Source organism: Osmia bicornis, chromosome 16 (assembly GCF_907164935.1).
Source record: "Osmia bicornis bicornis chromosome 16, iOsmBic2.1, whole genome shotgun sequence".
Classification (NCBI taxonomy): Eukaryota; Metazoa; Arthropoda; class Insecta; order Hymenoptera; family Megachilidae; genus Osmia; species Osmia bicornis.
In genome coordinates this window covers 7,042,900-7,068,734 of record NC_060231.1, presented here as the reverse complement: position 1 = coordinate 7,068,734, position 25,835 = coordinate 7,042,900, and the positions used below count along the sequence as shown (strand labels likewise).

At 34.4% G+C, this 25,835-nt stretch overlaps 2 protein-coding genes across 6 annotated transcripts in view; one reads left to right on the top strand and one right to left on the bottom strand.

Annotated features, from left to right (window-relative positions):
- Positions 1–4,258: 4,258 nt before the first annotated feature.
- The window catches only part of LOC114872263, a 60,184-nt gene continuing 38,607 nt past the window's right edge, over positions 4,259–25,835 (bottom strand). For all 3 annotated transcript variants that reach the window (XM_029179307.2, XM_046289325.1, XM_029179306.2), the window contains 5 exons: positions 9,346–9,423; positions 8,557–8,738; positions 7,951–8,149; positions 7,337–7,443; positions 4,259–6,737 (listed from right to left, as the gene is read on the bottom strand). In XM_029179307.2, coding sequence (XP_029035140.1) covers positions 6,612–6,737; positions 7,337–7,443; positions 7,951–8,149; positions 8,557–8,738; positions 9,346–9,423 — 692 coding nt within the window. In that variant the 3' untranslated portion in view covers positions 4,259–6,611. The remainder of the gene's footprint in view (positions 6,738–7,336; positions 7,444–7,950; positions 8,150–8,556; positions 8,739–9,345; positions 9,424–25,835) is intronic.
- The window catches only part of LOC114872248 (trichohyalin-like), a 35,769-nt gene continuing 28,394 nt past the window's right edge, over positions 18,461–25,835 (top strand). For 2 of the 3 annotated variants that reach the window (XR_003788741.2, XM_029179280.2), the window contains exon 1: positions 18,461–18,751. Coding sequence is in view for 2 of the 3 variants with exons in the window: in XM_029179280.2 (XP_029035113.2) it covers positions 18,711–18,751 (41 nt within the window). In the remaining variant the exon portion in view is untranslated. Of the gene's footprint in view, positions 18,752–22,688; positions 22,926–25,835 lie in introns of those variants that run through there. The other variant, XM_029179282.2, reaches the window with a different exon arrangement.

Here is a 25,835-nt window from a genome sequence, read left to right as displayed (position 1 = left end):
TTAACACGTTCACTATTTCCCGCCATGGGCTATGTCATAGGTGATATAATTATAGATAGACTGAATTTTTTAAAAATGATATAAGATAATATGATGAGTTTTAAAGGCATGTAAATGTTGGTAGTGAATGTGTTAATGAAACAGTTATTTAAAATATTAAAAACATTAATCAAACGTTCAGTGGATACGAAACAGTTGACGAAGTGAAATTTATACAATTTGTATTAAACACGTTCAGTTTGAAAATACAAAACAACTCTCATCGTCGTCTAAACATAATTTGTACAGACAGTTTTTCATCTTCACATATCACCTTTAAACGTTATTTTAATAAAAGTAAATTATTGATTGAGAAGAATAAAAACGTCAGCAATATCATACATGGTTATAATATAGTTCTACGTTATGCATCCCTAAACAAATCCGACCTCACGGCTCTACCGTAACGAACATACAAACATCACAACAGTATATCTGTTACCACAAATAGATTACATGGGTATTAGAAATTCTATACGGATTAGAGATTAAGGGTACCAACAATTCAAGTCTCATAAGCAAATGCTGAACAGTTACTTTACACTTCATTCATTTCAAATTCTTTTATTGATGTTGAAACGTGTGTATTTAATAAACTATAAGGTTATTAAAAAAAATGTACACTGTGTAAATTGTAAATCCTCCATATCAATAAAAATAAAAAGATTCTTTATCATTTTTAAGGTATAAATTTTGGCGCTTAATTTTGATTTCAAAGTAGTCAGCTGATCGTGTGACTGGGCGCCATTTTGATTGCGCGTCACCTGATTGGTTTAAAGGTGGCGCCCGAGTGTCAGATTACAAAATGGCAAACGAGTTTTCGATTTCTTTTGTTATGGCAAATTTGTAGTTTTCAGAGTGTACATTTTTTGTATTCTCTATAACTGACTCATACATTGTTTCCCTAATATTTATTGATTAGAAATTACATGATATGAGTCATGGAAGATACTTCTGCATAATGCATTCTTTTTTTTCGTTCAGTATGGTGATTAATTATGTATGTATGTATTTGAAGAGTATCTTCGCTTATTAAACCACACGTTGTACAGTGAAGTACGTAAAGCTAGCTGCGCTAATATTTGGACAGTTTTTACTAGACTCTCATACAGTCAATTATTTAATAAATTTACAAATTTTATTTTGATAACAAGCATGGTGATGACCTGGTAATATCGCAAAGGGTACTTCAATGAAATAACTGTGGATATTCTTTGCAATTCGAACAGTCTCTTTGAAAGGTCTTTTCACAAACTTCCTCACGAAGTTTCTGTCAAAATATACTTTTTTTTTTTCATAAAAATTTACGTCTATATAACTTATCAATATGCATCCAAAGCTTATCATATGTATAAAGCGATTAATGATTTAGAAGAAGGTCGTTTAGACACGTATGTAGATGAGACATGCGTACAATCATTAGTTATAGACACATAGATTGGTCGAATTTTCATTGGTGGATTCGTAAACACAGTTATTAAGATCGCGATACGAAAGCTGTAAATATTTTTTTACCTTTTCTTTTCTTTGCCGACCGATTATTGTATATTTATGCATAATGGTCCTTTGATTTCATAATTGATCTTCGATATCACTTCACTGTGCCGATTTTTTTTTTCAGTATAAATTCATGATAAGATACAAATAAAAAACATTTACAAAATTTTTAAATCAATTAATCTTTTTTTTTTTCATATATGCCTCAAAGGGAGTTCATGAAAATAGAATAAATAGAAAAGTGCCTTTTTTCTTCTCTACTGTTAATGATTTTAAGAATCTTCTTTAAATGACATTTCATGAGAAACCAAAGCACCATTCAGTTATTTCTAGAAAAAACATTAACACGGTTATTTCATCTATATACTCTTTAAACACATTAGGTAGATCTCTCGTGTCGGACATCTGTATACGTTCATTGTAATTATGCTTAGACGATAAATTTTTTATTTGTCTAGAGTGATCACCAATTTCGATTTAAACAATGTTAGTTGCGTGAATATACTGTCAATTCTAAATTAAAATTATTATGAAAGGAAGAGGAAATTGATCAGTGTGTTTGAATTTTTTTAATTGACATTATAAATGTATGTTCATATTGTGTTATCAAATTATTGTTTATGGGTTCAGAAGAAGCAGCACAAATTGTGATAAAATTCGTTTGGCTAGCACTATGGTTGGGTACGATAGTTGCACGCAACTGTACATTTAACAATTGGCGATCATTCCAGCGAAACAGATACTATATTAATAGTATAACATACGACACTCTATATAAAAATTTTACAGAAACATTCGCAGATGTATGCGTCTGCGTGACGTTATTATTCACACACATGTACACACACGTATAAACTTTCAAAATCTATTTGGCACTCTCCTAGTTTCATCGAAAAGGCGAGCACACTTGCTATATTCATTAATTCCAAGACATTGCATCGAGTAGAACCTTACTCTTTTTTTTTTCTACACAAATGTACGTGTTGCTTTTTTTTAACGCTACTTAACTTCAAATTTTTTTCCTTACATTACACGATAATTGGTCTAAGAAGGGATTTGTTTGCATAAAAAATATCAACTGTCGTTTCGATATATTTGTTTATACAGTTATTGTAAATAGAATTTGACCAGTCAATATTGGAACAAAAATGAATAATTTTTGAAATTGATTTTGGTCTTTGTATGAACGTATAAATGTTTTACAAATACCGCGGTTTTTTGACAGAATTTTGATCATTGAATGTTTTGTAACACATTTTGATTTTAAAGCGTTTGATTTAGACGAATTTGATCCATTCAGAAAATAAACAATTGTCAAGCTGGTAGTGTAGTCATTTGTGTCGTATTTATTTAAATATTGTACCTTTACCTTACATGCACACTTTATAGAGTTAGATACAAATGTCTACGACGAAAGCGCTATTCTAAACAGTCAGTATGTGTTTTCATGTTTGATTTGCTGGATGCAGACAGAAAAATATTCTATTATAATCTTGCATTCGTTCTTTTTCATTTTTAATCAGATAGAAATGAATACTTGTCGAAAAATATTTATTTGATTTTTAAATGTAAACATTTTTTATTTTGATGTGATTAGTTCTCATCCTCTCCATAAATGCATTCCATCAAAATCAAAATTCAAAAATTCCATATCATATATAATAATAATACTTGCAAAAATAATGCTTTTCTATTTGCAAAATCCATAAGGGATGTTTTCCAAGTCATTTTGCAATACCCGGTTCGATAACTTAACTTATTACTTTTAGCTTGTTGTACATGCCTGTACCCAGCATTTTTGTGGACTGCATGTCAGTGAGGTTCTATTAAGTGCATCTGTGTTTTGATTTGTGTTTTGTTTGAAACATACATGGGAACAGAGCGTGGGTCACTAGGCATCGTCACACATTGAAAAGGATTCACTGTAATTAACAGTGGATCATCCGGTGGTCGTTTCAATGCGTGTCGCGCATTATATGTTGCATTTTGATTTCGAGCTGTCAGCCATATTTTTTTTTTTTTTTCTTACACATTACTTATGTATTATTTACCACTAGTTCTTAAACGATAGAACGCGCGATAGATTCTCAAAGGCTGTTCAGTGTTTTCGACTGAAATGAAAAATCAATATCACAATAGCGTGTGTAGTAAAATAAATATGTATTCCCCGCGAGAAAATACTTGGTTTTTGAAATGCTATACGAACAATTGATCGTTCGCTATGTGTATCAAACGTTAGCCTATGTGAGACACTTTTAGAAATCTTTTCTCCACTGTAATTTGCACTCTTCAGATCAAATGCAAAGAGTGTATTTTCAATGAAAATTACGTTGATGTCGCAGGTGATTAAATAGCACGTTTGCTGGAATTTCTAATCATATCGAATATTATTTTTTATTTTTTCGTTTCATATGTTGCCAATTTGCCAATTCCAGTTACGTAAATTTGTTTTATTTTATCATAATTAATTAATTGTTTTGGAGACCAATAAAATTGTATCCATTATGATTCATTACGGACATTGAAAGTGAGGGTGTTTGTACCACCTCCCACAACTTTTAACAGAGGGCCATAATATTCATTTTCAAGGAGAACAATTTACTGAAATGAATTTCAAAACGTAAAACAATTATCGATGAGCTCGGAAATTCTTGTAACAATTCAATTATCTGATCGAATTATAAAATTACCTCAATTAATGAATAATCAGCGAACGTGCTTCATTATTAATTTCAAAATAATCATGCCTTGTAACATGTTAATAAAAAATGTGATGTACCTAGCATACGTACCTATATATTTAATCTGAACGTTTATGCAATTTTTCAATTATTTACAAAATATCATACTCGAACAAAGTATATAATGATGATTCATGTACGTATGCACGTGTATTTGTTTATGTTGATGTTTTTACATTTATATTATGTATACAAATACGACAATGACGATATGTTTTGTGTATCAAAGTAACGCTCATATACTTTGCATTTCTTTTTTTTTTCATTTTAATACGCAGCAATGTTATGTGCGATCTGTGGCTATCATTATTTTAACATACAAAGTAGATAATATTATTTTAACACGTGGATAAGCTGAATATGTACTGGAAAGTCTTCTTACAGACATAAAAGAAGCTCGTTTCTGATATTATCAGTGAACTGCTTCCTATGTCAGAGAGAATTATTATTATTCTTTTTTAATCCTCAACTGCTTCAATAATTTAGCTTATATCGAGTCTAACTCTCTTAATATCATGACAATTAAAATCATTGAGAAAAAAATATTGATAGTGCTATCAATGTTATGTCTATTATCTTCTATTTCTGTTAGTTAAAAAGAGGAAGCATCTAGAAACATACCAGAATTAAATTTATTGTTGAATAATTATTAATAATACGGAACAATTTTTTGTACATATTCTATGTAAAAAATTATTCCGAATTTTCATAGCTTCATTTCAGAGAAAAATAGTAGAAATTATAAATAAAAAGGGTAGTGACATTAATTACTGCTTTAATATCAGTTTGATGTACAGTACCGAGCATAGTCGTCCCTAGGGAAAATAGCGATGTAGGCGGAGGAAGCGCCACCACTCGCCATAATACTCTAAAGTTACCACACATTAGGAATAAACTTCCCTAGATTTGAAAATACCTAAAATTAAAATAAAATATGAATAACTGAATGAAAACATGATAAGTTTCAAGATCCTAATTTTGGGAATATTAACACCAAGATTAATTTAGAAAAAAATACAATGCTCCATACTGTACAATATTTACGACATCGATTATTAATAAGTTAACAATTTTATATCTAATAGTCTGCACCATGGTCGAAGCACAAATTCCTTAGATTCGTAAAAAGTGTTGTCTCCAGTGTCGAATAAAAACTTCAATGTCCTAGACTGCTCCTGTTTGTCCTGTTCGTAGGTAAAGAGAGGTCTCCTTCGATGAAACGTTATAAATTCACATGCTCATTAGCAGGAAGCAGATTATTACGTTTTTTTTTTTATTTTCACATTTAATCCTCTTGTTAATCCACACGTACATACACACACGCATACATGCGGACACATCTTACAAATCTAACATTTTCTCAGCTTTCTCTCTGTAACGAGCGATTTCAGCTGGATTAATAAAAATTCTACACCTTATGCAACGTCCCCATGGAACGTCATGGTGTATTTTGTATTTTGTGTTTCAACGTGCAAGCGGCTATTCCGATCGAAATCAGAAACTAACGACTTCTATTATGTTGGAATTGTTTTTACATCTGCCACTTGGTGTTACTAATACCTGTTCATTAATTAAAAAAAAAAAAATTCTTTATGCCATAAGAAATTTTTGGATTAATTTTACAAAAATCAAAAAAATAAAATTTATTGTAAACATTAATATAGTTAAGTAGCGAATCTTCTATAAATATTATGTATTTTATTATTGGAGTTAGGTTAGGTTCCTGAATCATGCAATGGTGGTTTCTATGAATTTATTTCGAAACAGGTTTTGAACTGCTACTCCTAACAAGTTCGTCAAACTTGCAAACTTTTCAATTTAAGTTTCAAATTATTTCACGTTTGCTTCCTCCGGTAAATAAGTTTTGAATATAGTCATCAAGTAGCAGATATCTCACCGACTGTACCACCAGTTCAATTCCAACATCCGAAGGGTTTCTAAATGATCTTTCTAAAAGAGCCTTAATTATAATTTTCCAATAAAATTCTCTCTCTTCCTCTTATCTTTCCTCGATATCAAATTTCATTCTCTGAATGCGTTCATTGATCAACGAACAGAGTTAGAAGTGGCGGGCAACAAATGGTTTCTCGTAAATTTGCGCTGGTTTAAATCGAATCAGGCGACACAGGACAAATGACGTCAACCAGCGCACGATTAACGTGGATATGTGGTTTTTTTTTCAGTGAAATAAATTTACAAAATCCACGAACACCTTGGCTCGGGTTCGTTTCCCATCGTTTCCACCCCCTTCACCAGCGACCGCGCAAAAGACCTTTTGCAAATCGAGAAAATTTACAAGGTCATGCGTGGTGAACGGTGGAGGGGGTCTGGCCGCTATGCTTGGTCCACCTCGTGACAAACCTCCATGTAGTCTGGATTGTGCATTATATCCTTGATCATGTCCTTCAGTATCGGGTAACGAGGGAAAATTGGATACACCTTTGAGCTGTTGTACTCCTCCTGCGGCAAACGGTGCATTAGCGTTATTAATTATGGTGAGTGGTGTTAAGTGACTGAATGTAACAAGGTTCGAATAATGTGGCAAAATTACTTACTTCGCTAACACGAGTTAGCGTTTATTATTAGACTAACACGTTGAATGCCGTGGTAGTTATAAATGATTGACAGCTCAAATATAATGTAATTGAATTGTTAATAAAAGAAAAGGGTGAAAATGTTTTGAATAATATTATTATTACATAAGGTAATGACCATTTGTATTGTGGCATTCAATGTATCAAGCACTGTACTACTTTGTTAATTATATACAGTGGGAATTAGGTTAGCTTTTTCTAAGAAAAGAAAGAGTTGAAGGCTTCACTAGTGGAATGCCCCACCAGTAGGAGGCCCCACAGTGGAACGCCCCAGTAATGGGAGGCCCCACAGTAGGCTCCACCTACTAAGAAGGCCCCACCAGTGAAAGGCTCCACTCACTAAGAAGGCCTCACCAGTGGGAGGTTCCATCAATGGAATTATTGAACTTATTTTGTTTTCAAGTGTCTTGATTTTATTTTCAACTGACTTCAGTAGTGTACTACAGTGTGTTCATTGACAAATACCTTTAAGTCTCGAATCAGATTCCTTAGTCCTGTGTATTTCTTCAGCAGTCTATACAGATCGTTAGTCATTTGCGTGTTTTCTGCTTCAATTTGGGCTGTCGTCATACCTGTATGAATTAAAACAAACATAAAATATATTATTAATTTAATTTTTACATATTTCATTGAACCACTATTCTTCAATTTGGGAGTAAATTTGAAGATCCTACAATAATATTGAATGACAATGATGCTATAATGCCATAACTGATCCCTTCCTGCCTCTATTGAGCACGTATGATAGAAGGTTATACGTTATTCATGCTTGGAAAGTTTCCAAGCGACAAGACAGTTATCGGTTCGTGTCTTTCCTACACAATTTGTGCTACCAGAGGACTATTCGTTCACGTATACCGAATATATGTTCGTCTTCTGTTTGAACTTTCAACATTTAGTATGCATTTAAAGCTTCTATGCTTTATTCAAAAATTGAAATAATATCTAATCTTTGACGATTTTTGTATGGTGAATCTGTATTGTGAAACACTCTATAGATTTTTATGATAATTCATAACACCATTTTTATGATTTTTTAAGGTATAAATTCCAGTTCATAAATAATGAATATAACTCACTTTCAAGTCTCTCGATGCGTTCCCTTTTCGTCTCAGCCTCCTCTGCCAGTCTGGCAGAGGTTTTAACGCCCTCCCCGCTCTTGTGTGTCTTCTCCATGATGGAACACGCGCGTAGGACAAAGGCAGGTACCGTCTCCTGTTTCTCCTGCTTTGGTATATCTACCAACGTCCAGTATTGAGTCTCCAATTTAATCACATCCTGGAAAAATAAAATCAAAATTATGTTGTTATATATGAAGAAATGATTTTGAAATTTTTCCCATCTTCTTTAAGTAGCTTAGGTGTGTTATGATATATCAACCTTCTTTGAAATCCATATTCATTTTTTACACAAAATATAAGGTAATCTACTTTTAGTGGGCCGTATCACTGATAGGACCTCCCACTGGTGGGTCCTTTCACTTATGAGACCTCCCACTGTTATGGGCCTCCCACTGGTGGGGCCTTTCACTAGCGGGACCTTTCACTGGTGGAGTCTTTCAGTGGTGGGGCTTGCCAGGTGAAGCATCCCACTGGTAGAACCTACCACTTGTGGGACCTATTACCTTACTGATAGAACCTTTCAATATTACTATCTCCTATTTAGTAAATAAAGGTTATAATTACCTTTATCATAAGTTTTAAAAGATTGTAACGTTGAAACACGTTGCGAACTTGTTTGCTGTCAGTGTATTTACACATCAGCTCAACAAGTGCACGTTTAGCGATTTCATAACTTCCGTCCAGACGTATCCTTACGATTCTTAATCTTTCGTTTGTTTCGATCACTTCTTCCTTTGTTTGTCCACCTATGTTAACAAACAACACAGTGATAATAATAAATCACTACCAAAATCATGAGTAGCTTAGTGCAATCCTTTTAGATTTCAATGCATTATTCAATATATCCTGTCTAACTTTCTTCAGAAAATGAAAAGTAGATGGTGGAAAATTTTCATTTCAGCAGACTAGGGAATATATAAAAAATGTGTGTGAAAATTAAAGGCTCCCGGCTTAAAGTAACCATAAATTTATAATGATTCGAACTGGAGCTATATCAACTAACTCGCTGTAAAATTTTCTCCTTCAAATTCATTCATGAGCTAACCGACCGACCAGCTGGCACTCAGCCAACGTCTTATTTCTTACAGTTGGTACGACAATCTTGATCTCAGTTCTCCGATATTACTCCCCTACAAATATTTAGGTGCTTTAGATAATCGAATTTTATGTTAGCACTTTAGGGGATAAATTTCAAAGTAGCAATGTCTAACGAAAATTTGCATTTGGAATATATCAATGAATTAAAAGATTCCATTTGATGGAATATCCCTTGAACCCTGGAATAACTCTCCATGGTCTTAGAAAATTAAGGAATTGTAGTATGTTTATTATTAAAATTCAGTGTGTGCTTACTTGAAGTTCCTTCGTCTTTCACATCTTGGACGATCCTCCGAACACTTTGTGTAAATTTACCCATGAGATTCGTACTCGCTGCAACAAACAATTGAATGATCATAATTACTTTTAACTAATTAGTAATTTGTTTATTACACAATAATTAATTTTAACGGGAGGATAATGAAAATAATTTTTTATTTAAATAAAAGTGTGTCTTATTGATAGTAAATTTAGAAAATTTTAATAGAATATCTTATTATTTTTTTCACCAATGTAAATGATACATTATTTTTAAAAATTTGAATGTTTTAACCTTTGAACACAGGATTCCTATAAATCCTTTTCATTTGAATGTTATCTTGTCACTTGTAAAAAAAGGCACTTCAGCGATATTCAGTTACATTTAAAAATAAATCCCCGACAAATCTCACGGAATCCCCCCTGAGCTTTGTTATCAAAGAATGAAATTTCTTTTTTATCGCGTAACATGAATTCACGTTTAACGTTGCAAGAGATGAAAATATTTTTAATCTCGTTCATAAAGAGAGAAAGATTCCTCTTTAAAGGTATCATCGTCGGATGCAATATTGCAAACGGCGACACTGTCAGAAAAAAAAGTAGAAGCTATAGAATGTGTATCTATGTAGCCACTTACATCGTTAAAATTGCGCGAGTAAATCCGAGCTTCAGAAGCTTTCAAGATGACTTTTATCCGCTCGTATAACGGCGACACGTATTCGAAACTTTCTCGTTTGGAAGTTTTATTCGAACAAGTTTTACTTTTTCCAAAAGTTTGATGAATCGACGTAAAAAAGTTTCATGGAATCTGTTTTATACTCATTATTATTCATTACTTGCTAATCAATGAGCATTTGTTCATTTTATAGGGTGCCATCTTTATCAATTTTTATTCAAAAAATTGAATGGTGCAGTAATGGAGTAATACACTGCTTTTTTAGTATAATTTTAATGGTACTAATGAGTATACTACTGTTTTTTATTTTCTAATTAAATTAAATCAAATTTAATCATATCTCGGTTTTTACAGTCCTATTAGAATAAGAGACTGTCGCGTCTTATCACTCGGATCATCCCTTTCCTATAGAAATAAAAAGAATTCCGAAGCAGCAAGTGGTTCGAGAGAAGCTGATGGCAAGAATGAAACTTCAGTTTGTTTCATTTGGCCGGACGCCAAAAAGCAACAAGCGCATTTGCTGCTTGTTACACGGCTCGCAAAGGAAACACGTTTATCTTGATTACTTGCTGGAAATGTGCCGGCAAGTTCTTTCGAGATAATTTGCGGATAAAATGAACCTAACGATAATTAACCTTCGTTGAAATTACACTGATACATTTCGTTTCCTTTACTTTCCTTAATCTATATTTATTTTACATTTCATTAAAATTTACAGTTCAAGTAATTCACTTTTTATTTACATATTTCAAAACAGGAATAAAAATAAATTTTTCAGAATTTTATTTCAAAATGTTTAAATTTCTTATAATAATGATATAATATAAACAAAATTAAATCACGTAGAGGTTAAGTTCCTCCGCCATATTATTTAGAAGTAGCGGGAAATTCAAACGTAAACGGTGCTACGGAACTCTCTGTACAATAGGGTGCAGTAAATGAATTTTAAAATGAATACTGGTAGCGAACGCAGTCATTTAAACATTTCCCCTTGTGTAACGCAAACGCAGACAGCTGTTCCGCTGCTGGGAAGTTCAAAGTAAACGGAACATTTAAATTTATCGTTCTGTAATTAGTGCTTCCTTTATACGAGTTCAAAGGGCAGGGGCAAAGGAGCCACGAGTGTGCCTGATTTCTCGAGTATTCAGGAATAATCATACAAGGCAAACACCAACCACACACGCGTATATGTAATTTTAACATAGTTTAGCTCTACTTCCAAAACGTTATGCATAAAATGTGGATGCTTATTTTTGGATGTAATATAAGCCTAATATTGAAAAAGAAAATAAGAAGTTTCATTTTGTCATTTCAGATATTTTGTAATATCATCACCATGAAGAAATGGGACTTGGGGATTATGGCTAGGCATGGTCTCCCTCAACACCAAATTAGGTTGCAAGAGGAGGAAACTGAAGACTAGGAAGTCATCCTAAGTATAGGAATGAATCATTAAGGGGGTTGTCCTATGTGATGTGTCCAAAAAATCGAAATTTTTTTTTTGCTCAATTGCTTCCATAATATCTGTAGAATATGTGAGTAAAAGAATTTTTCAATATTCGACGTCGATAATTATATAAAGAACGAGGACGTATCTTAAGTGCCACTAAAGAAATAAAAGATGGAATAATGGATTGCTCGATTAACATTTCATATCTGCAAGAAAAATTTATTCTTCGTGGTGTGCCGTCTCTTGAAACAACCGTTCGATGCACTAATTGTTTAATAGAAAAGTCAATCGTTACGCCGGTATTACATCTTAACCCAGTCTGTATATACTTGAACTTTCAATCGCGTTTTTCTCAAAACTGCATTTTTCAAATTGGCTGCCACGATATCTCAAAAACTACTGAACCGATTTCGCTCAAATTTGTATGGTGTGTTCAGTACATTCATAGTTCTAGTAGGTACCAGAATCATTATGATATCTGTCATAGTTTTTTTTTTCAACCCAAAAACCTAGAAAAAAATGACTAAAATCGTAACTTCATTTTCAAAACTGTGCCAAACATGAAATTTCCAATATTTTGACTGACAATAGCCACAAGTCTACAAATTAATGTGCCGTTTGACTTTTTGATTTCAAATGAGGAGGACAGCCGGAATCATGGCAGCCGTCGACCTACTTTTTCTTCGCACCGGTCCCTTTCGAAAGCTATATAGACAATTCCACTGCATATTTTTCCCTCAAAAATTTCTGAATGACTCTTCAAATATTAACAAATATATAGTACAAAGTTCAAGATATTGTGTTTTCATGGTTCGTAAAAAAAAATTCCCCAAAAAAGCGAAAAAAGCCGGCCGTCATATAGGACGATCCCCTTAATATTGCAGGTACTTAATTATTATTAGTATAAACGAACAAATCGTGTCCCACGAATTTATGGACGGGGGATATGGGTCATTGGTTTGATCCCATCGCTAGTTTTCGAGGACGAAGCAATCGGAACGCGATGTGCATAGCTATCCGTCCGTTGCTCGGTCTGGCACTTACACGAATCGTATGAAAGCCGCAGAATTGCGGTCGATATGTTTGATCAGGATGGCGAGACCCGATGTGGCGGTAACCGTGTTCAAAGCACTTGACTCGCGCCTCGATGGTTCCAATAAAAAGCGCAGTTTACTGATTTTCGAAGCTGCACACACACTGCACAATGCGGCCCACAATAGCTGTTGAATTCTGGCGCACAGTTTTTCGAAGCTTTCACAAGGGTACAATTGCGTGTATCGTATGTTGATTTTATCGTTCAAAGCACAGTGGTAAAAACGGACGAATTTTTGGTTTTGTCGAAAACGAAAAATTCATTCAAAAAGTTATGAATCGTATACTCGCTCTATTTTCTTCCCCTTAAAATTTCAAACATAAGCAAAACAATGGAAACAAAGACAAGAGTATCAGTTCCAAACGTAAATGTATTGTTAGTTTCGTCTCTGGAGAGAATTATTCGGCAACGTTTCATTATGTTACTGGGAAATTTGTGAAACTTTGCCTGGAACCGACTATTCTAAACTGACGCTCCAGTCCTCCCAGTGCGGTCCGCCTGTTACGCTTCGAATATTCGGGAAATTACACGGGGTTTAGCACGTTTGCGACGTTCGTGACTTTTACTGTAACGTACAGTACAGTATTGGGTACGGTGGGCTTCCCTCGGGAAAATGGCGTTATGGGGAAAGCAAAAATTTTCAAGAAATCTTTGAAGAGAAATTAATCGAACCTGCCCTGAACCATCTTATCGAGACTTCAGGCAAATTGAATGCAAATAAACAGAAGTGTCTCAATGGCAGGGAATTCCCTTATCCAGAGGATAAAATGGAGGACCAATCAATTTCGTTCGTCAACCATGAAACGAATTAACGATCCTCTGCGAGTAACAATAAGATGGTTTCGGATTGCGATCATCGAAGAAGCCTCGTTTAACGACAGTTTCTCGATCGTTAGGAAAGTTCCAAACGGATCCGACGTGGCTGGCAAACGGCAGAACCGTGCAGGAAGTCGATAAATGAGCGACGTCTAACGCAGTGCCACGCTCGATGCTTCTCTTTCAGCCCGAAAAATGTCCGACTTGATATGGAACACCGTTTCCCGTGAGATTGTTTCGCGTCGATATACCTTCCGACACCTGCGGAAACGTTTGTTCTTTATCCCCGAGGAGAATTTATGATTTCTCCACTGAGTTGCTACGCTATTTCAACCCTTAACTGCTGCCCCGAGATTCAGAAATCCCCAATACAATGTAAAATTTTCACGGAAAATAAAGAAAACATATTTAGTCTTCCATTCATTTCACCTTCCCCCGTTTTCATGACACAACTTTTCTGTAAAATTTTAATTAATTTTCACTGCTGATGGCGCATTAATTGCCTGGAAACATAATCTCAATGAGCATGGCTTGATAAAAGGATTATGATTGCGCGCAAACCGCGGCGGACCATCAGGATTACGATTATGGCCGCGTTTACATCCGGCATCCATCTGGGTACGTAGTCCGGTCCATTGTCTGACCCTCGGCTACAGGTTTATACACAGATTAGTACGTCCCTTCAATTGTGGAATATCACATTGCCTGTATTGTTGAATTTCAAGCGTAGCGTCCGTTAGGTTGTTACGCCTGAAAGCTGCAAGTTGTCGCTGTTAGCATCAGATTTGGATATTGAATCCAAATCTGTAGCCCACGATACAAATGATCAAAATTAGCGACTCAAAAATCATTTTGGCGTATCTTTAATGTATGAAGAAATTAGCGCGGACAGCCAGTGAACGAAGTTGGGAAATTTTTTACGTCGGTCGAGATGGTCCAAGTTTCGAGGGAGTTTCGTGGCAACGGAGCAGAAAAGTAAGTGATTTAGAAACTCGAAGAAGCAAGTTGCTCGAGAAGGATGACGCGTACGGGTCCGATAGGTTTCTAGAAGAACCGAACTAGTGACGCAAAGCTTTATTCTGAACCGCATCGCAAGAGGCTAACTGAGCCGCATTGTTTCTGGCGCACGCCTTTGGATAATTGTATCGATGACAAAGAGCCACGCTGTTACTTGCAAAACCCGCTATTCAAGCATTGATAATAAAAATAGACAATGTGCTGTGCACTGCTCGTGACCATGAGGGAACTGCATTGTTCATTGTAAAACGATGCTTTACGTGCCCACGAATGACGTACCAATTTCTTGAGGACTATTGACCCATTCACCTTGGAAATTCCTAGGGTGATTCTATCTGAATGCGAACCAAAGGCGATGGTTTTCTTTTCATGTGTGTATACCTACACACATGTCTCCCTCCATGGTCCGCCATCTGAGGGATAATTTCCATCGACTAGTGAATCTTTCATTTAGACTAGAAAAGTCTCGTACTTAGTGCAAGAATGAAGATGGCATTAATGTTTTGGATTAATCATAGTGATCAAATGTCATTGGTTATGAAGAATATGCTGTGAATGCAGTGAAAGGTCTACCTTGAAGATACCTACGTCTAAGCTTCCTGTTAATATAATTACCTTGTAAATAAATATTTTCTGAAACTTTTATTGTGATTTAAACAATAATGTCTGCGTTTAAGATAAAATTGAAAATTCTGGACTTAAGATATTCTAAGATATTCTTCCATACTCTGCTGATTACTTTTAAAGTGGACCCCATATCTATGTTCCATTATGATGTCTTCAAGGTGTGAACGTCTATTGGTGTCGTTTCTTCGCTATTGTACACCCTCCGCACCGATTATCCTCGAAACCGTAGAGGGGTATATCATAGCTTCATAATGAGGTATGAAAACGATCCCCCGTTAGCTTCGTGGGCGTGTATCAAATATCTTGCTAATGGCGATTCAGGCTAGAAGAAGAAAAATCGACAACGCGTAATACCCGTGATTTACGACCGTGAAGAACGTTTCAAGTTCGTCGACCGTGTAAAATCTACGTTGCAGACTCGTTGGTTGTATAACCGGAGAATATGAAAACAAGATATGATCAGGCTTCAAGTTTTTGAATAAATTATTATACTACATAGTTAGGGAATGTTTACTAGTTTGGGATGAACGAAATTGCATGTATTATATTTTACAAAACTTTTCTCAGATTTATATAAAATTTAGTAGGTATCCTACTTTTCATGGCCTTTTCATAACAAGAGTACCCGCGTATGTTAATGCATTCCATAACAGATAATGTCTCAGGTATTTATGCTTCTGAATTTACAATCCAATTAAACGTTGCCGTATTCCAGCATCCTCGTGAATTTTCTGCGGACTCTCCCTTTAGGTAGTTTGCGATGATGTAATTTCGCTATGCTACGTGAGTTGTCCATAAATTTCAGCCGCGTAATTATGCTTCGCATATTTCCGAAAATTTTAGCGTTTTCATAAATATTGCTGTCATACAGCTTCCCCGAAGAAAAGTATATTCAACGAGGAGGACCGAAAATGGTGAACTTTATAGCTATTGTATTTTTCTATAATTCTCATCCTGGTCCTTACCTAGTTACACCAATGCTTCTGACAACCATAGTCTATAGCCATCTTGTCATCTTCATTCTGCCTTTCGCAAAGTAACCTCTTCTGTATTAGTACACTTATCTTCGTTAGGTGTACGGATCATAATCAATTACCTCCTACCCGTTGAAAGATGAACTTCAACTTACATCTTCCATCAGAGGTATTAGCGAGTAGCGGTTTTGAAAGGAAAGTTAACGCGAGAAGTTCCGGCAAGTAACGCAATTATCCGGCATGCCTCGAGTGCCGTAACAGGCAATCACTCTCGCGATACGAACGGAAACTGTATTGGTTGTTTCCTTCCTAGAGAACATGTGAATCTTCCGAAGCCGAAACGTCAAATGGATGATGACTATGTATCGTGTTTCAATTCGTGACTTTCCCTGATAAACGAAAGCAAATTTTGGAAATTTCTTTTTCTCAGTTGTACTGTTGGATTCATGATTGGATTCCTATTGGCTTAGGCTCAATGGAGAAGTATTTGATTCTCCAATGAATCTTTTTATTTTGCAGTATTATAAATGATTAATTATTTTGTATATATATGGTCATTTATAAATTGGATATTGTAGTAGGGAATTATTTCTGTTAACTGATGGATTTCTGATGACCTTAAAATCGTAATTTAAACATTCCTTTTAATGGAAGGATGACGGCATAGTAAAAACCCTTGTTTACATTGATTGCTCCTATGTTACATGCAACTCATATATCTCAATGAGTTAATGACAAAAGGCTTGTTATACCCGAGATCCATTCTTGCAATGGATATCCCTATGATATCACATTTTGAAGAACTTCGTAGAACTATAAACGCTATAGTAAACAATATAATTTCTTGGAAATTTCATTCATGAAATTTATCCCATGACGATGATATTTAAAAATTTTGTAGCTATTAATTGAAGGGTGTATTATGAATTATTTTATTGGAATTATAATAATTGTGCAATTGTTACAAGTATTATTTCATTATTTAAATGAAACGTGTTAAAATAAATATAAATGAAAAAGAAATACTGTATTGTAAAAGTGGTTTCATTCGATAGAGAAGAGCTTGCAAAGACAGAAAAGGGACTCTTCAACTGGTACTCAACTAAAGAGCGCTACACCAAGAAAACTTTTAAAAGCACCTTTAATACCATTCCCTGCTATCACTTGCAACAGAGTGAATGTACATTGAAAACAACCAAGGTGAAACTAATGAAATTGATTTGCACTACCCTCGAGAATCGACTTCCTGAAAAGTATAAGGTTTTTTCGATGGAGACCATTATTACAGTTCCTCTTAGTTTTAGTACACGAAATGGTAATTAAGGCACATCAATTTAAAGCTTAAAATTTGAAGAAAATTTGTTGCAATAAATCATAAATTTGCCAAGATGCAACCTTTGACCACAAAATGTTATTTTGAATAATTTATAGAAGAATTGTTCTTTACTATAAATAATTGGAAAATTAATTTACAGTTAACTTTTCAATTAATTCTTTCCAACAATTTAATTTTCCATCAGCGTTAGAGTTTCAGTAGAATTTAAGTTGATCGTTTGTCGAAAAGCGAGTTCAATACACGTCTACTTTGCTGGCAGTGGAAAGAAAAGCGCGAAGCTTAATTAAATTCCACGAATCCAGTTCTTGCCACGAGTTTTCGTTAGATGACCTCGCATCTAAACCATTGTCGAACACGGGTATTAACTGAAAAACGCCTGGCAACACTCCCGTTCAACAACTAAATTCTCATAAACGTGTCGTGTAGCTGTGAGAATTTTCCTGTTACCGCTTAAGAGTAAAATATTCATCCGGCAATTGTACATCCGTCGACAAATGACCGCGTCACTTCAAGCTGTTTCTCACTTTTTTATTAAATTCACTCTAAAGAGGATTTTAACCGCTACCCTCTAGACATTTAGAAATGTATTTCATTTTATACATTTTTATTAAAGGTATGTTAACATTTTAATAACAAATGATAATGTTTTAAGGAAAATTAGATATCGTTATCTGTCAAGGACAGTAAGAACATGATTATGCACGTTTCATTTTAATTCCGTTTCGATAATATAATAGTAAAAATAATTTCATACACTATTTAGTTTCTTTTATTAACAATTATAGTACACCCTTTAAGGTTCAGAGGTTAAGGTATTTTATTTAAGTTTAAAAAATAGTTAAGAGTGTACTAAAGACAATGATTTTCTACTATTAAAATATTTTTAGTTTTAACAAATTTTCAGCAAATATACCAAATATGGTGTGGTGGTAGCTGGGATGATTCTGAACAATTTTTTCCTTTACCAAAATACTCCTTAAGGTTTAATTTTTGAGTTATTAATGAAAAACATCGCCCAATTAGAGCGCATGCGCGCCGCATACTGCGCATGCGCAGCCGCGAGAGTGTGGGCTACGAGCTGAGCTCGACGCGCAGCCGAGTAGTTTGTTCACGGTTACGGTCGAGCTCGGTATTCGTAGCCGATACTCTCGATCGCGCATGCGCACTATCGGCGCGCTAATTGGGCGGTGTTTTTCATGAATAACTCAAAACCTAAGCCTTAAGGAGAATTGTGGTAAAGGAAAAAGTTGTGCAGAATCATCCCAGCTACCAGTTCCTCAAAGGATGCCCACCTGTAGCTGAACACCCTCTACGTATGGGGCCCTACGGATGCGCCCCCCATTGCCGCTTTTCTTAGGGGTGCCTGAGGAGGAATGGAAATCACCATTTTCCCTGCAGAAGCTGCTCTTCAATGGTGAGTGATATTAATATTGTAAATTATACAAATTAAGTAATACTTAATAATATGTACTGGCGATGGATTCCTATAAAAATTTAAGTAACTGGTACATATTTAATTACAATCGCATGACACGTGTAAGAATTTTTAAAAAATTCGTATCGTTGAAAAGTTGATTAAATTGATCGGAATGTCACGGTTCAAGCGGTCCGTCGAAATGTACGTTAATCAGAAGGAATTTTTACGACCACGATACGAGCATTGAACGGGGTTTATAAATAATTTATGATTGGACCGTGTCACAATAAAGTGGTATTTAATCACAGTCCTTGGAAGAGGTCTATTCAACCTCGGACAGTGAAGTAACGGCGCCTGGATTTTAATCAAAAAAATAAAACACACCTCCGTCGTAGACGTGTGACTAAGCATGAATTCAAGATAAACAAATTAAGAATTAAAATTTGGGAATTTCTGTATCGATGGCGAGTCATCGGGTTTGGAAACACGGTTTAATTGTTTGTTCTGCTATGCCAAGGCTGACTGGACATGTGCTTTACTTCAGTCTTGAGTACAATAATATTTGAAGTGAAAAATTGAAATGATTTATAAAATTATTTTCGTAATGTTCAATTAATTCTTTGACGTCAAAGAATTAATCTATATTCGGCCTCCTTATGTATATAAAATAAACAGCTACTGTTAATCTCTTCTCACCATACACTCTGTTAGTGTAACACAAAGTTTGTTATTATTATTAGTTTCTACGTTTATTATAACTCTTTAACACATCATTCTTTTTGTTTATATTGGTAGACCATCTTGACCCAGTATGGTTGGAAATACCAGGGTCAGTCTATTATAAAGTCCAAACATTATTCATGGTTATGATAACAGAAATCTGTAATATAACTTTGAAATTTGAAACTTGTAACGTTATGTGATTAAATTCCAATACTCCTATTTAAAGCAGAATCGTGTCAATTAAGAAACGCTAAATCAACCATGAATTGTAAATGACACTGTCACGCCACAACGAATATCGTTTAAACGTAAACTAGGCCATCAAATGCCTATTTTCATTAATTATCATACTCTTATAGGTGTAGCTTCGCGGTAAAGTTCCATTCATTTTTATTAAATTCATAATTTTCGATTATTATAATAAATATTGTACCTTTAAAAGAATTGAGAAGATGCAAATAATATGAAATACGAAATTAAATTAAAATTCGGGCTTTTTCCATGGTCCACCGTTCGAGGATATACGTTATATAGTTTTTAGCTGTAAAATGTTAATTTACAATAAAACGGGAAGAGGAAGCACATTATCTTTGAAATAACAAGGAAAGAAATTAATTATGTATTTAGAAATGATATGGGATTTTTCCACAGGGAAAACTCAAAAAGATTCCGAAAAATTTAAATCCTATAAACATTAAGAGAAAGAAATAATTAATAAATAAAAATTAATGAATTAATTTTTTTTTTATTATAGAATTTAAATATTTATTTGTTGAAACATATATTTTCAACAGAGTTTACGAATAAATGGTTCATATTATTTGCAATAACTTAATATATTAACCAGAAACAAAATTCCCGTGTGACAATGGAATGATGTTCGATTATAAAATTACTGATTTTTTGCGTTTCTGATTCACTCGTGCCAGGAGATTAATCCAATTATCGTTCGACCGCATTTCAATTTGCAGTTACGAATGAATTATTAATAATGTCACATATGACTGAGAAACGTGTATTCGATCATTTGATGAGTATTTGCTTCTACTATATGGAAATAATTGCTACTGTTATCCGAAAATAATTGCCTATGGAATAATTGATTCGTTCCTTTTAAATAATTAAAATTGCATTAGATGGTTAAAGAGTTACATTATAATGAACTGTGAAATAATTTTATAATTTTGTAATTTTTCAAATTTACAATTTTGCAGTAATTTTAATTTTTAGAATCTTAACAAAGCAATTTTATTTCCTAATATAATTTAATTATTTTTATTAATTTTCATCATTCTTGTGAGGGGTGGATCCTTGACTGATTCTTTAGTTTATATTAACTAAAATATATTAATGGTTGAGGGAATCGATCGTACTCCTGCTGCGATGTAATGAGCGTGAATAGATCTGAATTTATACAATAGAGAATCACGAAGTAGAGGAAAAGTGCACGGTTATATGCACGCGAGCTGCACAATCGTAGAAACTGCCATCCGAGTCGAGTGTTTGATTAACGAGCTTGCTGCTGGCGCACGTGTTTAGCCGAGTTATGTAAATTGTTCGAGAAGCTTTTTGGTTGAATTGCTATCATGAAGGGGAAACAAAACGTTTTATTGTTCGATAAGTTTGCACCCGTTAAAAATGAAAAATCAATTGAACGTATTGGAAATTTGCTCATTTTCAAATTATCGGAATTTCATATTATTTGGACAAGTACCTTTATATTCATTTGAATATTTATGTAGTAAAATATTAATAATCACAGAAATTCTCTTGTTTTAAATTCTAATTTATTTATTTTTATTATTATAGTTTTGGGCTATTTCCAAATACACAAAAGCACGGGAAAATATTTAAATTAAAAACAGTAATTAAAAAAACTTGCATTAATTAGAAACATTAGGTAAGATACTATTATTTTTATGGCAACTGTAATATTTGCAATTGATAAAATTAGAGGAAAACTATTACTGGTTCTATTTTCAACTATCTTACTATCTAGGCCAATAAAATTTTCACAAATTCCCTCAGTGTTCGGTCAATAAAGTTTTAAGGACTCGTTGGTGTCTGGCCAATGTCACATATCGGATCGTTGAACTTAATTCTTATCAGCTGTAATATCATGCTGGAAATATGCATTCGATGCTTTCAACTTCGTTGAGTGCAGAATCTTCCATGTAAAATTGGCAAATGGAACGTTATTTTACATGAAATTCTTTTTATCATCTTCCTAGATATAATTTAATAAATTAAAACAATTTTTTAAAATAAGAATTTAGAAATATTTTATTTTGATACTATATTTTTAGCTAGATTGTGTAGATTTAGAATTAAATTATTTCCATTTATTTTTCATCCAAAAGTTTACAAAATTTCGAGGTACAGTTCCATATTTTTGGTTGATTATGTAGGTTTAATTATTAACATAGGTGCAGATTAATTTTCGTACATTTTCAAATAGTAGTTTAAAAAAATTCTTCAATAAACTAGTGTTTCTGAAATATGATCATCGGTAGGTGATTCAGTATTTTAGGTAGGTGCATGTCAGCGATATTTCGCGTTGAATACCAGTTTCGCCTAGTTTGACTGCATTCAGATAAGCAAGCAGCAGCAGAAGATTTGTTAAACAAACTTTCCCACGCAAGATGACGCATAGGAGGAAACAGACGAGCAGCAACGAACTCTTTTATGTTGGCAAACAGATAACCAGTGTAACGTGCAAATGTCTGCACTGGAACAATCTAGATATGAGAATCGAGCGACCATTCATAAACAGACGTCTCTTCCACGTCGTTGAAGCTGGAAGATGGTACAACCAAGAAAAACGAAATAGATATTTTACAGATAATTTATAGCTTGAATTTTTGTTCAAAATGTATCTTTTAACATTTTGAATGCCACCAGTGATCCACAGTATAAATCAATTTAATTTAGACAAGTAATTAAAAATCAAAACCAAAATTCAAGAATTCTAATTTTGATATAACAATTATATTCATCTAGAAGCTAATTTATTCCAATTTAAAAAATTTGAAATAAAAATTTAGTTATTTAAATATCACAGGGTCAAAAGGATTAGGTATTTCGCGATTCGCGGTAATCTCGCGCGAACGTGTAACGCGAAGGGGAGGTAGTTAGACATGGCGGGGGAATCAGTGTTGGCAGGGGAATAATAACGAACCGGACGACACGGAGCGAAGTCAGAGAGCGGACGGGGCTTTATAAATCGCGAGGATGTCTGCCAGTGGCAAACCAGTGACACCTCGACTACGATCGATCGCGATACAGTTGCAATCTCGTTGCTCGCCACGTGCTCGTCGCGACAGTGCTTCTTCATTTCCCGCCAGATTTTCCCGCGCCGGATTTTCCGTGACAAAGTGCTTTTCGAAACAGTGAATTATCTACGGATGTGATCGAAAGCATCGAAGTAAACAATAATTCTTTCTCTGATGTGAGTGATTTTATTTTTCAATTGTTATTAAGTTATATTTATATTTTCGAAAATTAAGTTATATTTTCGAAATTTGTTATGTTGATGATACGAAATCATTTCCTAGAAGTGGTTCGATGTTTCTGTTTACATTCCAGAAGCAAAGCCTTGGAACAGAATACAGTTTAGAAATTAAAATTTCGAGTGATCATATGAATTTCGTATTGAATATCACAAATATTTATAAGTCGAATAACAAAATTTTTAAGTTTCTAATTTGTAAATTATTAGAAACTATTAAAGTTTCTATTTAACTATTTTTAATCAATTTCCTATTGACTTATGTAAGTGATTAACTCTTGGACGACGAACCACGAAGAAAACACTTTTTCATGGTCGCACTAATTAGAGCACCCTGTATATTAAATTCAATCTGACGTTCTGAAGTAATTGAAAAATTTACGATATAGTATCTATTGACAAGTAGGAAGTTAAATCGGTTGTTATAAAAAATCGACGATGAATGCTAATTGGCCGTATTAGCGTAAGAAAATTGCTCTGTTGGAATCAAGTAATTAGTAACATTCCGGCGCAACGATAATTGTTATCTTACGTTTCAACAAGAATGCGTTCGATAATTTCTTATTCCAAGGTGAGCTTTTCCATTAAAATAGTTTTTCTTAATTGAATAAATTATTAAACAATTCAATTAACAATCCTGTAACATGACTCTTATAACAAATACTAGATATTCATAGCTTAAATTCTGAATGACATAAAAAATATTAAATTTGTAATAAAACAATCATAAATTTTTTAAATGATGTTTTAAGAGTATCAATTAAAACAGTATCAATCAGGAATAAAATGATTGATTGGTATGCTTACAATGTTTTAGTCTTCGAGCAAAGCAGGTGGCTCTAATAAATTTTAAGTGTCTCATGAATAATGTATTTAGTTTCAAATATCTGAGCCTGGTAATTTCATTCGTCAGCCTCTCAAGATAATCGATTTGTTTAAAAAAATGCTGTGTCATTGCGTAACAAAAAGTGCAATTGCAACGTGGACGCAGGTGTTATCACGATACATAGTTTTTTTTTAAAATACTGTCAAGTACATTGATTGGACTCCTTTTAATTACACATGATTCATTTTAATTATGCAATTTATTCTATGATGTGTTTATTCCAGAGTTTTATTTCTGTAGTTAGATAACAGTGTTGACTTTTATTCCAATGAAAGAGTAGGAAATGTTTTCCTGAAATAATAATTAATATGAATCATTATTTTTTTTTTATGTAGTTAGGGGTTTCGGGTACTCGAGAAGTCGGGTATTTATTTTTTCCATAAATAACCTCCACTCCACTATCGCTGGATTAAAATCAAATTTCATGTCACGATAAAAGTTTCCCTTCGCCCGATCTAAACACGCGTTTTAATAGGGAAGCAACTAAAATCTGATCGCTTTTCGTTGACTTTCATTCCCAAATGATTTGAACGAGTCAGGGCAGCAAGGTTAGACCTTTTCCCTGGCACAAACGTGGCTGCCGTCGCATCGATCCTAGCAAATTAGATTGCCGCTAAAACGCCAGGGCTATCTTACGGCTTAGGGGATAGTGTTCAGTGCCGCTGGGAACGGTAGAAAGTTCGGTAACGGGAGTGAATTCTGACGTTCCGTCGAACCAGTCTCGGTGTACGCCTCTTCGACCGGTAGCCCCGGGAACGCAATTATTGGCCACAGGATATGGCCCATGCAACTGGCCGTTTATCGTGATTAACGAAACTCACTGGGCTAACGAGCGTGGGTCACGTGCGCGCGAATGAGCGCCGTTTTAGCGAACCAGCTGAACCGATCAATTGTAAGTAGAACTATTCTTTTAACACCTTTGAGGATCTTGGCAAAACCGTGTGAGAATTTTTTTTATAAATTAAAATATTCAGAAAGGGTGATTTAGGACCTTCTACCGGGTCTGCCGTGTCTGGTTCAATAAAACTACCCCTTTAGGTACGAAATAGGAGAATGTTCGAGTGTCGTGTGAGCGTGTACGAATCAATAGGACAATCAATAGATGAGAACAGTTTGGTATCAGTAAATACCAGTTTCCAACAGCAGCGTGTTCCCAGTGGCAACTTTGTCTAGGCCACGAGAAAACTTCGTCTCTCGTTTAACCCAAATTTCTCGGCGTTAGCGTCACTATCCGATAGCCCGGTCCGATTTTTTTTTAACCCCCAGCAAACTGTGACGGAAAAAAAGGCTGAAGTAGAAATTGGAACGCGACGGTTCGAGCGTGTCGGAAATTTATTGTCTATTTTACAGAGCTCCGGATAAATTCGGACGTCCATTCGAGCCGACGCTAGATCGTCGATAAGCCTGCCCGTAGACATTAATCTACACGCGCGGAACCGGAAGTCTATAGGGTTTGAATACATGATTTTTATTCTTAAATTTAATCAGTTTCTTATTTCGAATAGATTCAGTCATTTCTGAAATTCTTTTTCTTTGAATTGATGAACGTTTAATGTAGGTCCCAGCCATTTTATATTAGGAATATTAATGAAAGATTTGTATGGTTATTTGAATCAGACTTTAAGCTTTAAATTCATGTGCCATAAGTGCCATTTGGAGATACTTTTATGTCATGAAATCAGATCAGAATCATTTAGTCTGCTGCAATCTATCTCTATAACTTGGTTTATCCATTCCCATTGAAGATACAATACGATGCCATGGTTCGAAGTGTTGCGTTAATTTCCTGAGTACAATAAGATGCAGCTTTACACGATACAGTAGGGTATAATGAAATGTAATATGAAGATATGTTGACCAATTGTCAATTAATTCAATCTCGTTAGTAAATAGGCGCGATAGTAATCATGTGTCCATTCAGGCTTGTCAATGATCACATTGACGACGTTTTATGTTCCTCGTTT